Source organism: Spermophilus citellus, assembly GCF_964194105.1.
Source record: "Spermophilus citellus genome assembly, chromosome: 13".
Taxonomy (NCBI): Eukaryota; Metazoa; Chordata; class Mammalia; order Rodentia; family Sciuridae; genus Spermophilus; species Spermophilus citellus.
In genome coordinates this window covers 95527914-95541857 of record NC_138193.1, presented here as the reverse complement: position 1 = coordinate 95541857, position 13944 = coordinate 95527914, and the positions used below count along the sequence as shown (strand labels likewise).

General features: G+C 48.9%; 2 protein-coding genes across 6 annotated transcripts; one reads left to right on the top strand and one right to left on the bottom strand.

The window, feature by feature from the left end:
- Positions 1 to 3619: 3619 nt before the first annotated feature.
- ABHD1 (abhydrolase domain containing 1) lies at positions 3620 to 10599 on the top strand. Of its 4 annotated transcripts, none has more exons than XM_081263976.1 (10): positions 3620 to 3724; positions 3837 to 4088; positions 7544 to 7704; positions 8039 to 8221; positions 8402 to 8447; positions 8628 to 8740; positions 8867 to 9040; positions 9214 to 9262; positions 9354 to 9519; positions 9639 to 10599. In XM_081263976.1, the coding sequence occupies exons 2-10, from the start codon at positions 3975 to 3977 to the stop codon at positions 9848 to 9850; spliced, it is 1218 nt and encodes a 405-aa protein (XP_081120102.1). In that variant the 5' UTR covers positions 3620 to 3724; positions 3837 to 3974; the 3' UTR covers positions 9851 to 10599. The 4 variants fall into 4 exon arrangements, with proteins under 4 accessions (XP_081120102.1, XP_081120105.1, XP_081120104.1 ...); XM_081263977.1 differs by having other exon boundaries at positions 3707 to 3724; positions 3842 to 4088; XM_081263979.1 differs by lacking the exon at positions 8039 to 8221.
- Positions 9868 to 13766, bottom strand: PREB (prolactin regulatory element binding). 2 transcript variants are annotated; one of them, XM_081263972.1, is made up of 9 exons: positions 13404 to 13766; positions 12552 to 12741; positions 12149 to 12369; positions 11902 to 11982; positions 11665 to 11789; positions 11294 to 11467; positions 11116 to 11188; positions 10782 to 10941; positions 9868 to 10599 (listed from the first exon to the last, which is right to left on the bottom strand). In XM_081263972.1, the coding sequence occupies exons 1-9, from the start codon at positions 13536 to 13538 to the stop codon at positions 10505 to 10507; spliced, it is 1254 nt and encodes a 417-aa protein (XP_081120098.1). In that variant the 5' UTR covers positions 13539 to 13766; the 3' UTR covers positions 9868 to 10504. The 2 variants fall into 2 exon arrangements, with proteins under 2 accessions (XP_081120098.1, XP_081120099.1); XM_081263973.1 differs by lacking the exon at positions 10782 to 10941 and having other exon boundaries at positions 13404 to 13765.
- Positions 13767 to 13944: the final 178 nt, after the last annotated feature.

The window sequence follows — 13944 nt, the reverse complement described above, 5'->3', positions numbered from 1 at the left end:
TGCATCCTCACCCACTGACCCAAAGACTTAGTTCTTTAAATGACCTCATGTCTTGATCTTCAGCTTCCCCCTCTCCAGCAGACCTTCCATCAGCAGTCATGACAGCAGCAAGCCATTCTCACCTGTCGTCCTTCCTATGGGGAGTCTTGATGGCCACTGCCTCCTTGGTTCACAATATCCACTCCTCCCTCCCTCCCTCCCTCCCTCTCTGGGCATTTCACACCCCATCTGTTCAATGTTTATGGCTAACATAACTTCCATCATCTCTGTTATGGGTTCAGTTGTGTCCTCCAAAAATTTATATGTTGAAATCCAAACTCCTAGTACCTCAAAATGTGCCTTAATTGGGAATAGGGTCCTTGCCGATGTAATTAATTAAGATGAGGTCAGTGGGTGTGGTGGCACACACCTATAATTCTACAACTTGGGAGGCTGAGGAAGGAGGATCACAAGTTTGAGATCAACCTGGCAACTTAGGGAGACCCTGTCTCAATATAAAACAAAAAGGGTTGAGGGTGTAGGTCAGAGGCAGAGCACTTGCCTAACATGCTCAAGGCAATGGGTTAAACTGCCCTACCAAAAAATGGGAATGGGGCTTCAGAGTTCCCCTTCTGCAGTTCTTGCTGCACACCCCCTCCCCGCCTTTATTGGTATCGGAGATTGAATTCAGGGGCACTTAACCACTGAGCCACATCCCCAGCCCCTTCTGTCTTTTCTGCACTGTGAGGTCAAGTAGGTGGCACTCTCTCTCTATATATATATATTTTAATATTTATTTTTTTAGGTGCAGATGGACACAACACAATGCCTTTACTTTTTTTATGTGGTGCTGAGGATCAAACCCGGATCCCGCCCATGCTAGGAGAGCACTCTACCACTGAGCCACAATCCCAGCCCCTTTATGTGGTGCTGAGGATTGAACCCAGGGCCTCATATGCTAGGCGAGCACTCTACCACTGAGCCACAACACCAGCCCCAGGCACTATATTTGAAGAACAGACCATCACCAGACACTGAACATGTTGGCACTTTGATCTTGGATTTTTCAGCCTCCAGAATTGTGAGAAATAAATTTCTGTGGCTTATAAATTTCCCCAGTTTGTGGTATTTTGTTATAGCAGCCCATAGAGACTAAGACAAACCTACGTGAAAATGGAGATAGAGATGCAGGTAATGCTTCTACAAGCCAAGGAACACTAAGGATTGTGGGCAAACCACCAGAAGCTAGGGGAAAGGCATGCATGGAACAGATCCTCACAGACTTCAGGAGGATCAACTGTGTTGACATCTTGATCTTGACTTCTAGCATCCAAAAGTGTTAAGACAGTAGTTTCTGTTGTTTATAATACTTTGTTCTAGCAACCCTGTAAACTAATGCATCATCTAAATGCTAATGACTAGCAAATCTCTAATTTCCATTTGTAAGTAGGAACCTACTAATTTGGGCTGGGGATGTGGCTCAAGCGGTAGTGTGCTCGCCTGGCATGCGTGTGGCCCAGGTTCGATCCTTAGCACCACATACAAACAAAGATGTTGTGTCCGCTGAAAACTAAAAAAATAAATGTTAAAATTCTCTCTCTCTCTTTTAAAAAAAAAGAACCTACTAATTTGAGAGGTCAGTGCCATTGAAATAAAATTTAATGTTATTCACAGTTACCCTAGAGATGAGAGGCAAGGCAAGCCATGCTTGGCTGCAAGGAGAAGCACCAGTGCCTCAGGAGGCAGGCAGAAGCAAGAAGGCAAAGGCCTCAGCCTTTATTGGGGTCTTCGTGGGAAAGGCAAGGAAGGGTAGGGGGATGTTTAGGATTAGCTAGTTTGAATAGTTCTGGAGAGCTTCAGAATGCTGGGCTTATCCCTAGTTGTGTGGCACCAGGTCCTGGGGTGATTTAGGGTAAGGGAAGTATTGGTTTGGAGTGTGAGAGTTAAATAAAGGAAGTGGCTCAGAGTATGGGCTCTGGATCACAGGGGAAATATAACAACCCTGGCCACTAGTTAGACCCTGAGATTAGTTGATGCCAAATAGAAAAATACAGAACCTAAGAAAACACAGAACAACTACCAGCACCTCAACTCTACATGTCTGAGTCTGAATGCATCCTTTTTCTCCTCAAACCTTTCCCTCTCATGGCTTCTCCATCCCAGGGCAAACATCCCTGCCTCTGTGTAGTTGCAAACCTGGGAGGGTCATCCATATTTCTCCTTCTGCCCCATCTCCAACTACTAGCACATCCTATCTTGAAGATTTATTTTTATGCTTTTTTTTTAATGGTACTGGGGATTGAACTGAAGAGCACTTTACCACTGAGATACACCCTCATCCCCTTTTAAAAATTTTTATTTTGGGGCTGGGGATGTGGCTCAAGTGGTAGCGCGCTCGCCTGGCATTCGTGCGGCCCGGGTTCGATCCTCAGCACCACATACAAACAAAGATGTTGTGTCCGCCGAGAACTAATAAATAAATATTAAAAAAAAATTTATTTTGAGACAGATTCTCACTAAGTCGCTTAGGACCTTGCTAAGTTGCTGAGGCTGGGGAACTTGTGATCCTCCTGCCTCAGCCTTCTGAGTTGCTGGGATTTACAGGTGTGTGTCCCTGCACCTGTCTATCTTGAAGATTTTCACTCCTCTCCCTGGCTGTCCTCAAGTCTAGGCAGCCATCTTCTGTTACTGGAGTGTGGGTAACAGCCTCCCCATTGGCCTCTCTGTTTCTGTTTTTTTTTCTGCTTGTTTTCCTTCTTCCCCAACCTGAGTAGCCTAAGGGATTCTTTAAAAACATAACTCTGATCTCATCAATCAACCCTTTTTAAACTCCTTTGATGGCTTTCCTCTGCCTTTAAGATAAACTCTAACTTCTTTCTGCAGCTGCTAACCACCTGGTCCTTGGCCACCCTTGTGCTCAGCTACACCAAATATCTTTTGGCTCCCTTAAGAAGTCTCTCACTTATCCTGGAGCTAGCACTCCCACCTCCCACTTGCCTGGGTAACTCCTATTCATTTTTTTGTCCCCTCCCCAATGAAGCTTGGGCACCCTCCTCAGTGCCACTATGGCTTCAAGTACTTCCTTTTTCTAGCATCACTCCCTGTAGTAGAGGTTCAACCCTGAGGACATATTTGAATCGCATTGATACCTGAGATGTTCTTCAGATCAACTCTATCAGAGGTGGGATATGGGCACTGACAGTTTATACAACTCACAAGTGATTCTCATCTGCAATCAAGGTAGAAAACCATAGCTCTTCTATGTTCCTTATTACTCTATCCCAATGAAGACAGGATCAGAATCCTTGGGATATCTATCTCCAGTGCCTGGTACAGAGTGAATGATGAATAAAGTATCTTTTATATGACTACTATTGGCAGGGATTGTATGAGACAACAGAGTGACACTGCAGGAATGACATTAACCTGGGATTTGGATTGCCACCACTGAGCATCAGAATCCGGAGCGCGTAACAGTTTGGGGTTGTCACAGTTGGACAGTGGTTGTACCCTGTGTATGAAGGTCACTGTGAATATACTCTGCATGGCAGGGCAGAATATCCCACAAGAATGGCTGTGCCCAGAGTGTGATTGAGTAATTGGAGAGTTCTGACCAGGATGTTTGATTTTGCTGTTGCAGGGGAAGTTTGAGGAAGGAGCCGGAGATGGCTCACAAGATGGCAGCCGTGGGAGAGGCTGCTTGTCCTTGAGCTGCACGCTTGTAACCGCGAAGGGGACTTGGGAGGTAAGGAAGAGGGGGCCGGAGGCCATTGGCAAGTCATTGGTGCTGCCTCAGTGAGGGAAGCTACGCAGCTCACTCAGCGCCCTGGCACCGTCTCTCGTCGCTCCATTCCCAGCACAGGCGGGAGGCGGGTCTTTGAGACCGACCAATGGTGTGAAAGGGGCGGGGCCGACGCCGAACTGCGAGCGGAAGTGTCAAGGTTCAGGATCTGGAACCGGTCGGGAGCTTGGGAGTTGGGAGCTCCCTTCCCAAGATGCTGAGTTCCTCCCTGAGCTCCCAGAACGGCACATGGACAGAGACATTCTCTCTGCTTTTGGCTCTTGGCGTTGCCCTCTACTTGGGCTACTATTGGGCGTGTGTGCTCCAGGTGGGTGCGAGCCCAGCGCTCTGAACGGTGGGTTTGGGGTACTCGGGTGTAGGGAGCCACTTCCAACCGGAATTCGAGCCTTTTGTGAAAACTTTGATGGTTAGGTCTCGTGCCTCAGGTGAAATTTGCCTTTGTCACTTAATGGAGAGTCAGTTCTTTGCCTCCCTAGATTCTCTGCATTCTCCCAGGCCAGCTGATCCGGCTGGGCACCATGTGGTCAGGCATTTGGGGAAAGGCAGGGTGAAAGACATCCTGAAGTGTCAAAAGAGACATGCACACTCCGCTTTCCTTTTTAGGTGGTCTAGCAGTTTTCTCATTAGCAGCACTGAATGACGGAAACAGGCCTGTGGTTTGTAGGCAATCCCAGGACCACCTCCATCAGCCCAGTAAAGGCTCCCTTCCTTTGAGGGCTGTCAGACCTGATGGATAACCTTAACTATGTACATTCAGCCCTGTATTAAGTTCTCCACATATAGTGTGATGAAAAAGTATAAAGAGGCTGATTTTGATCAATTTGGGGATTTTCTTACCGAAATTTGATAAGTACAGAAAAATCTTTTGATCTTCATTAAAAATCTGTTTCAGCTAGCTGAGTCTCAACAAGAAACCTATTGACTCAAGTCCTTAAAAGAGGCCTATAGGAGCCTGGTGTGGTGGTGCTCACCTGTAATCCCAGTGGCTTAGGAGGCTGAGGCAGGAGAATCACAAATTCCAGGCCAGTCTCAGCAAATTAGTGAGGCCCTAAGAAATTTAGTGAGACCCTGACTCAAATTAAAAAATAAAAAGGGGGGCTGGGGATGTGGCTCAAGCGGTAGCGCGCTCGCCTGGCATGCGTGCAGCCCGGGTTCGATCCTCAGCACCACATACCAACAAAGATGTTGTGTCCGCCGAGAACTAAAAAAATAAATATTAAAAATTCTCTCTCTCTCTCTCTCTCCTCTCTCACTCTCTCTTTAAAAAAAAATAAAAATAAAATAAAAAGGATTGGGGATGTGGCTCAGTGGGAAAGGTCTTGTGCCTCATTTGGGTTCAATCCCCAATAACACCCCCCACACACACACACACAAATGTAAATAAAAGGCCTATAGGAGCTGGGCCCTGTGGCTCTTGCACCTGTTGTCACAGCTGTTGGGGCTAGGACTGAGGCAGGAGGATTGCTTTAGCTCAAGAGTTCAGACCAGCCTGAGCAACATTTCAAGACACTATAAGTTTGGGCTGGATGTGTAGATCAGTGGTAGAGTGTGTGTTCTTAGCATGCTTGAGGCCCTGGACTTGATCCTCACCATGGATAATAATAATAAGCCTTCCTTAATAAAAACAGTTTAAAATCCCACAGTTTCACAATACTGTTAAGCCTCACCTTATACAGCAGATTTGGAAAGGAAAGATGGTCAGATCAGACCTGTCCTGAATAAAACATTTTTCTTTCTTTCTTTCTTTCTTTCTTTCTTTCTTTCTTTCTTTCTTTCTTTTTTAAAGAGAGAGAGAGGTAGAGAGAGAGAATTCTTAATATTTATTACTTAGTTATCAGCTGGTACAACATCTTTGTATGTGGTGCTGAGGATCGAACCCGGGCCGCACGCATGCCAGGCGAGCACGCCACCGCTTGAACCACATCCCCAGCTCAATAAAACATTTTTCTTTGCTTGCATCCAGCCACACAGCAGAGTCCCTACTCTACACTCCAAACCCTTTCTTGACTTCCAGATACTGATGCAAGGAAAGTACCATTCTGGAGAGCCCGAGGACATGGAATTTAGGCTGTCCAGCATGGTAATGGATTAGTACTGATTTATCCACAGCAGCCAATGGCATATTACTAGGATTGAGTCAAGAAACATTTTGCTAGAGATCAAGAGGCTAACTCACATAAGTCAAGCCTGTAAACTAATTTGTTGGTCTTGTTCTCTACTACTGAGCTGTGTGAGGATTTAATAAGTTGATAGCAACTCAAAATCTTGGCAATTAGGAGGTAATATAGTACAGTGACTAAATGGCTCAGTTCTAGAGTCAGAAAATCTTGGATCTGAATCTTCAGCTCTGACACAAAGCTGTTGTTTGATCCAGGCGCATGCCTATAATCCCAGCAGCTCAGGAGGCTGAGGCAGGAGAACCGAGAGTTCAAAGACAGCCTCAGCAAAATTGAGGCACTAAGCAACTCAGTGAGACCCTGTCTCTAAATAAAAATACAAAACAGGGCTGGGGATGTGGCTCAGTGGTCAAGTGCCCCAAGTTTGACTTCTGACAAGTTATTTGACTTTCAGACTGTTCACAGAGAGGGATCATAGAGCTTAAAGAACCATTATGACAATCATAAAATAAAATCATGTAAAGTGCTTATTAGCACAATGCCTAGAACATAATGAGCACTCCAGATTTTACCTACAAGTATTACTGATACCATAATTATTAATTCTGCCTTGCCTCTTGATTGCTATGTGACTGGGTAAACCAGATGACCTTTGAGAATCATAACTTCTTCACTTATATCTTATCTCATAAGGTTGGTTTAAACTAGTGCATCTAGCACCCTGTGAGTCATTACTTTTATTCCAGGGTTTAAGGAGCAGGGTCCAAGTCATATCTCCCAAAAGTCACACTATTAACTTGACCTCTCTGGTTTATCTTATCATTTGCCCAGTCCCTTTTGAGCATCTGGATTGTAAGAAAAGAGAGGAATCCGAGCAAGTTCCTCCGAAATGCAATTTCTGTTACTGAGGCTGAGGCCTTTTGCCTGTTCCACATACTCCTTCTTAAGCTTTCTATGTGGCTGGGCCTTCATTCACTTGAGGCCTATTCTGAACCAAGCAGGGAAAGCGAAAGTTAGGTCAGTACCCACTAATCTCATCTGCCCTTGTTATCCCATTGCTGTGCCCTTTGTCCTGGCTGGCATGAATAAAAATATTTGTTTACATGAAGACTGTTCTTTCTGTAAAGAAAGGTCTAATAGTAGGTGCCCTGTAGAAAGAAGCCCTTCAACAGTGAGCAGAGACATTAGGAACAACAGGAATATGCAGATGAGGTACTAAAATCCAGAGGGGCCTGTGACCAGAGGGCACCTCAGGAAGAAGACAGCAAAGACTGCCAATGGTGCTACATTTTTTCAGCCCCTACTCACAACCCCAGCTCTTCCTGCAGGGGATCAGCTTTATATTACCTGCTGTCTCCCAAGTGGGTTGGGAGCAGGGATAGGCTGAGCGAGGCAGTCAGCACTCAGCTGCAGCAGCTCTCAGTTTAGGGTCAATTTGGGAGAGATGACACTCCAGGACTTGGGTTCTGTGGAATTCTGGCTGACCGTTCATGGCCATTTGTGACTAAGATGTGGTAGATATGTCACTTGACAAAGCAGGGTCCTCTAGGCTGATCTCTGGGGAGAAGGGTTACTCACCTCCTGGTGCTAGGTGCCTCACAAGCTTGGGGCAAAAATCAAGGAAGATTTTGCTATGTGATTACAGAGGCCTCACCTGGTGGCTGGACCCCAGTTTCTGGCCTTCCTGGAGCAACACTGTCCAATCACTAAGGAAATTTTCTACCCCACACTGTGGTGTTTTGAGGGACGGCTACAAACCATCTTTCGAGTCCTCCTACAGTCTCAGCCCCTAGTCCCTTACCAGAGGTAAGAAGGGACAGAATGGGGTGGACATGAAGCTGCAAGTCCCTAGGGGAAACCTATCTACCTCTTTTAAAGTGAAGGTAATCTTTGCTCCATTTACCTCGGTGTGTTGAGGGCACAGTGAGATTGAGTAAATGGAAGGGCTCTCTGATTGCACACCACAAGGTAATATTCAATCTCATGCCCCATTCTGGTCAGTCTTATTTTTTACATAAGCATACCTTCAAATGATGCTAGTGGGAAACTTTTGGACGTGTAGGTGAGGCAGGGGATGAACTTTTGAAGCACATCAAATCCCTAGTAGTATCTTTGTGTGCCCATCTCTTCCAAACCACAGTGAAGTCCTCCAAACTCCAGATGGAGGCCAGTTCATGCTAGACTGGGCAGAGCAGCCCACCAGCAGTCACTACTCTGATCCTGCCACCCAGCCCATTGTGTTGCTGCTTCCTGGCATCAGTGGCAGTAGCCAAGAGACATACATTTTACACCTGGCAAGCCAAGCTTTAAGGGACGGCTACAGGTAAGGATGGGCACAGTTCAGGAGTTGGGGAGCCTGAGAAATTGTAATAGGGAGAAGTCAGTCCAATCCTGATGGAGAGCTTTAGGAAGGGAGTCTTAACAGGGGTCTCTTTGAAGACTATCAAAAGGGGAGGGGATCAAAAGGGGAAGGTCTGGTTGATGTACCTATGTATGCCCCCAGAGCTGTCGTATTTAATAACCGGGGCTGCCGTGGGGAAGAACTGCTGGTGAGTACCCTCCTTCCCCATGATGGCTCTGTATCTACTCCCTTTTGAGACACTTGGCCCTGGGGCCCTACCCTCCTGCCTACCTACCCTTCCTCCCTTTCCCCACCACCTCCTAAGCCCTTCCATTTTGCTACCTTCTAGTCTCCTCCCTCCCTGTCCAATAATCCCATTTGCCCTTAGACCCACAGGGCATATTGTGCCAGCAATACTGAAGATCTAGAGACAGTTGTGAACCTCATAAAGCGCCGCTACCCCCAAGCTCCATTGCTGGCTGTGGGCATCTCTTTTGGAGGGTAATGGTTGCCTGGGCTTAAGTCAAAGGCCCAGTCTTCCCTTCTTTCCACCTCCATGTCCTTTCTTTCTCCATCCCAACTCACTCGTGCAAACCTTCTTTCATGGCCCCTTGTCCAATCCTGCAGGATACTAGTGCTGAACTACCTGGCACGAACTGGGAAGGCTGCGGGATTGGTGGCAGGACTGACTCTATCTGCATGCTGGGATTCCTTTGAGACCTCTCACTCCTTGGAGACCCCCCTCAACTCACTGCTCTTCAATGGGCCCCTCACTGCTGGGCTCTGCCAGTTTGTGAACAGGTAGGGAGGGTAGGAGGGAGCAGAAGAGAGGGCAGGACAGCAGCTGTGCCAGGCTTTCCCAATACTTGGTCAGTTCTTACCTAGGCTTTCTCATGTGTGAGATAGTACAATAGGCTAAAGGCTTTGGGCCATAAGCAGGAGTCAAGATAAACCCTGATTATACTCTTTTCCAGAAATAGAAGGACAATTGAAAACGTGGTGGATGTAGACTTTGTGCTACAGGTATAATCTTTCAACCATCCTCAGCCCCAATATTACTCTACCACTGTCTTCCTCTTCTGTTATCTTAGCCCCTCCTGCCCCTACCACATAGGCCCGCACAATCCGCCAGCTTGATGAGCGCTACACATCTATAGCCTTTGGGTATAAAGACTGTGATGACTATTACCAAGCATCAAGCCCAAGAACCAAGGTCAATGCCATCCAGATCCCTGTGCTCTGCCTCAATGCAGCAGATGACCCCTTCTCCCCAGTCCATGGTGAGTAGCTTGAATCATGAAACCTTAACCTCAGAGAAAGTAGACCATGAGGTACAGGTGGAAAAACTGGGTTCTCATTAAATACCAGGTCCCTAACCTCTTTTCTGACTCCCTCCCAGCCTTACCCCTACAGGCTGCCCAGCGCTCTCCCCAGGTTGCACTGCTCATCACAGCTCGGGGTGGCCACATCGGTTTCATGGAAGGGCTGCTGCCTTGGCAGCACTGCTACATGAACCGCCTCTTGCATCAGTACGCCAGCGCCATCTTCCAGCATCCAGCAGAGCTGACTGACCTAAAGGCACTCCCACCTTCTGGGGACATAAAGAGCTGACAAGAGTACATTTGGGATCTCAGTTCAATCTTCCCTTGTTTATTAAATATCAACTCTTCTTGCCTACTGGGCTGAGGTTCATTTTTCCCTTTCTTCAAGGCCGGGGTAGACCATCCAGGAACTTACTGCTTGTTTAGCCTGGTTGGCTTGGCACTACCCACCTGAACTCAGAGGTTGCTACCTGAGTCTTCTTTTTGCCCTTTCCTGCCTTAACAGTAGGTGCCAGGCCAGTCCTTGTCTCAACAAAGACCAGAGTTATTATTTGAAGGCTGTGAGGGGAGGAGAAACAGATTGTTTCTTTAAGAAGGACGGCAGTACCTCCAGGGTCTTCAGCATCTTCACATGTTCCTGGAGGAGGACAAGCTCAACACTGGAGCCTCTGGTAGACAGAGGGAAGGAGGCAGGTAGTATTTATGGTCCAGGCTTTAGACATTAGTGTCTTGGGTGGACCCACAGGTGATGAATCCAGGGCTCCCAGGACCCAGAATCACACAGGGCCACAACCAAGCTTTAACAGAAGGGCAAGCAGGGCCCATCAGTCTCATCAGAGGCAGCTTCAACTATGGATCCAAATGGAGTAATAAGAGTCCAGGCCTCTAGTCTGCTCTTGAAGGTGGCAATGTCCAGGCCCCTGATTCCCAGGGGCTAAAGAAGCTAAAGGAAACCTGGAAAGGCACTCTGGAGCAGCAGGATGGTCACAACAATAAGCCCGACACATAACAGGAGCAGCAGCCACACAGGAACACTCCCTGTGGGTGGAGGTGAGAGAAATGAGCAAAGGGGCTTCAGAGACTGAAGACCAAAACCTTCAACCTGTTAAGGAGGAGGCAGATGGATGGCTATAAACAAAGCAAACAAGCAGCTATTCTCCATGGGTGAGTTTCTGCTACAGCTAAAGGTGGGATAGGAACCCAAACACCCAATGACTCACGCCTTGAGGGCAACAGGTGCAACTGGCAACGACTGTCCACAGCCACAGAGAACAGGGCAGTTTCATGGGACCCGAGAAGTTCTGGACCACGACCCTTCTCAGGTAGGAAGGCCACATCTGTAACCACAATGCCATGGGCCTCCCTCATGTAATAGAGGCGCTGAAGACAGGAAGAAAAATAGTGAGGGAAAGCCCAGTTAGAAGCGTTCCCTCTGGGAGACATTCTGCCCACCCCCACCAGGCTTCCCCTATGGATGGGCCAGATCCCTTCTGGCACTCAGGGTAGAGTAGCCAACAGTCTTCCCATAGGGCTATGCCAATGTCCACCCTTTACCTGAAGAGAGAAAGCTATGTAGATGGCTACAGAGCCAGTGACCGTACCCAGGCCTAGGAAGGTGCCCGATTCACTGTAACAAACAACAAAAGGCTCATTATCTTCAGGAACTCAGGCAGGACTGTTCCCAAACTCCCCCAGGACCCCTCTGCCCAGCCAAGCCACCACTGTCTCATACCTGACACTGAGGCAGGAGATGACTTCATTGCCACAGGGCTTGGTACGAAGAGGCAAGAAGGAAGAACCATCCCAGGCTGTGAGGTAGCAAGGTGGGGGCTGGCGCAGCCGCTTGTGGGGGATCTGCACTGTGAAGAGCCGCAGCCCAGAAGGCTGGTCTGGAACCTGCCCAAACCTAGGAGCCAGGCAAAGGACTATTCAGCTCCTGGGTCTTCCTCTTCAGAGGTTTGTGCACTCCTGTCCCTAATCATGCTGGATGTTAACACCTGGCAAGGCCACAGTTCCTCCTCCTCTCATCCTGTCCTCCAGTCTTCCCTCTCCCCCACCATAGCTAGGCTATGCCTCTTTTAGCCACCGTCAGGGTCTTCATACCTGCAAGCCTGGTAGCGGTAAGGCGTGTTAGAAAAGGTGGGTCCATTTTCTTGCCAGTGCAGCTGCATCAGTAGCTGATCTTTCTGCCACACAGAGGCCTTAAGGTCCCAGCCTACAGTTACCAACTAGTTAGGAATAAAGATTCCAGAGATGGCTAGTTAGGGATCTACTTCCTGTGCAAACAGTATAAGCACTTCCTTACTCCTTTCTACATCCCCTTCCCACACTCTACCTCACCTTGCCATCAGGCCCCAAAGCCAGGTCTTCAATATCCCCTTCATGGGCTTTGAACTCCAGAACTTTCTCCAGGCTGGGTACCTGCAGCCAAGCCACCAACCTGATTAGGCCAGATAGCAAGAGCACTATGATCCTCACCCCTCTTCTTCAATGGCCACTCACAAGTTTCCCAGAACTCATTCAGATATTTACAATTTTGGTCTTGTTGCAACTACCATTCATCTTCCCTAAACCCCCAAAGTCACACCTTCCAGACACGAACGAAGCCATCTGTTCCTCCAGTGGCAAGCAGGGTGTTATCATGGTTGAAACACACAACTTTCTGCAGTGGATCAGAGCCGAAGTCTGTCTGCACTGCCTGCAAATTCTCAACCTTGAGCTCTCCCCCCTCAGGATGGGTTTCAGCTCCTGATTTCTTCTCTGCTGGGGTTGCCCCCTTCCTTTGTCGAAGCCCTTGCTCCTTGGAACCTGCAACACAAACAGCTTGCCAGGATCCAGCCCTCTGTATTAAATAGAATTGGTCGCTCTCTATATGGCAAGGATTTCTACAGCTTCTAGCTGCTAACATGACCTTATTTGCAGTTTCACTTCTTTAAAGACAAAGATGAAAATGATCTTATTCATTTAACCCTTTTCCCAAAGCTCCTCACCTGCCTTCTCTGCCTTGTTGTCTTTCTGCTTATGGACCCGGAAACGCAGGAGCTGACAGTGGGCATCCTGCCCTGCAGCAAGGATATCACCCGCCAGTGCCAAGTTCATGGTAGCCCGTGTCTCCGTGTCATGGGAGTGCAGCAGGGAAGCGCTTAGGCGCCCATTAATTTGTTCTAGCTGCAGAAAGTGCTATGAGAGAGGGAACAAGGATGGGCAAAGTTCAGGGGTGCCCGGAGCACATGCAAGGCAAACTTCTCTTAGTTCTTACCCTTTTTGATCACTGCACTTTCTAGTTCACAGGGTTTTTTCGCGCTGTTTATCTTTTTTTTTGGGGGGGGGGGCCTTCCAAATTTGTATAGCAAGCAGGCTGGGATAATTATCTCCAGTTTACAGATAAACAGGGTGGAACTCCAAAAAGTGAAGGAACCGGGGCTGGGGATATAGCTCAGTTGGTAGGGTGCTTGCCTCGCAGGCACAAGACCTTGGGTTCACACACACACACAAACACAGAGGGAACCTAGGTAGCCTAAGGGCCAACAGCAGCGCTGGAGCCTGCTACAGGGCAGATCAACAAGAAAAAGACCGGATAAGACCCCTGGAGCTGTTCGCAAGGTGTAGCTTAGGCATTCCTGCCTACCCGGCGGGTGTGTAGCTTTTACTCCTCCTTCCGAGTCTCTCAACCGCCTGCTGAGTAAAATTCTCGGTTGAAATTCGCACGGGGGTTCCCGGTATGCCGGGTTTTCCCACCGTAAATGGGCAGGACCCGAAGCTGGGGTGCGGGCCACCCCTGCGGCCCCGGAATTGTCCCCAGCCCGCGGTGTGACCCGGTCCTACTGGCCTCGCGCTCTCACCACTCCATTCTTTATGCCGGTCTTGGCAGCGCCTCCTCCGCCCGCAGCGATGAGCAGGCCCGCGCTGGGGTCGACCTGAAGCGCGTACAACGGGAACGGGGCCCGGTAAAGCTCTGGAGCCCGGCGCCGGCCCATCCCGCCCGCCGCGCGTTCACTGTCAGCCCCGAGGCACCGAGGACATGCCGCGTCCGGACTTCGGCTACTTCCCCGGCCGCTGCTGAACTTAGATCGGTCGCTGGTGGGAGGACTCCCGATCCCTTTCACACCCGCCGGGTTGCGACAACTCTAACCACCCACCAGCAGCTATCTCCACTCGGGTCTGACTCTAGCTCGAAGGCGCGCACTGCGCAGGCGCCCCTACCCGCGGCTTTCTCTGCGCAGGCGCACAACGTCGGTACGCGTCAGCACTAGCGGGCCGCTGGGCTACAGCAGCGGAATTCCGACACGGATCGGGTTCACAGCTTGCGGTGACCACAGACCCGCCATCTTTGTTCTGGGCGCGGGAAGCAGCGGAGGCGGACCTGGAAGAGGCTACCGAGGG

What these genes read in the sequence shown, in the direction of transcription:
- PREB (XM_081263972.1), bottom strand. Translation starts at nt 13,538, where the DNA reads ATGGGCCGGCGCCGGGCTCCAGAGCTTTACCGGGCCCCGTTCCCGTTG. An exon ending in CTTTGGGGCCTGATGGCAAG is followed by an intron (nt 11,790 to 11,901) that starts GTGAGGTAGAGT and finishes ATTCCTAACTAG; the next exon opens with TTGGTAACTGTAGGCTGGGA. An exon ending in GCACCTGTTGCCCTCAAGGC is followed by an intron (nt 10,600 to 10,781) that starts GTGAGTCATTGG and finishes CTCCACCCACAG; the next exon opens with GGAGTGTTCCTGTGTGGCTG.
- ABHD1 (XM_081263976.1), top strand. Translation starts at nt 3,975, where the DNA reads ATGCTGAGTTCCTCCCTGAGCTCCCAGAACGGCACATGGACAGAGACA. An exon ending in GCTTTAAGGGACGGCTACAG is followed by an intron (nt 8,222 to 8,401) that starts GTAAGGATGGGC and finishes GTATGCCCCCAG; the next exon opens with AGCTGTCGTATTTAATAACC. An exon ending in CTCTGCCAGTTTGTGAACAG is followed by an intron (nt 9,041 to 9,213) that starts GTAGGGAGGGTA and finishes ACTCTTTTCCAG; the next exon opens with AAATAGAAGGACAATTGAAA.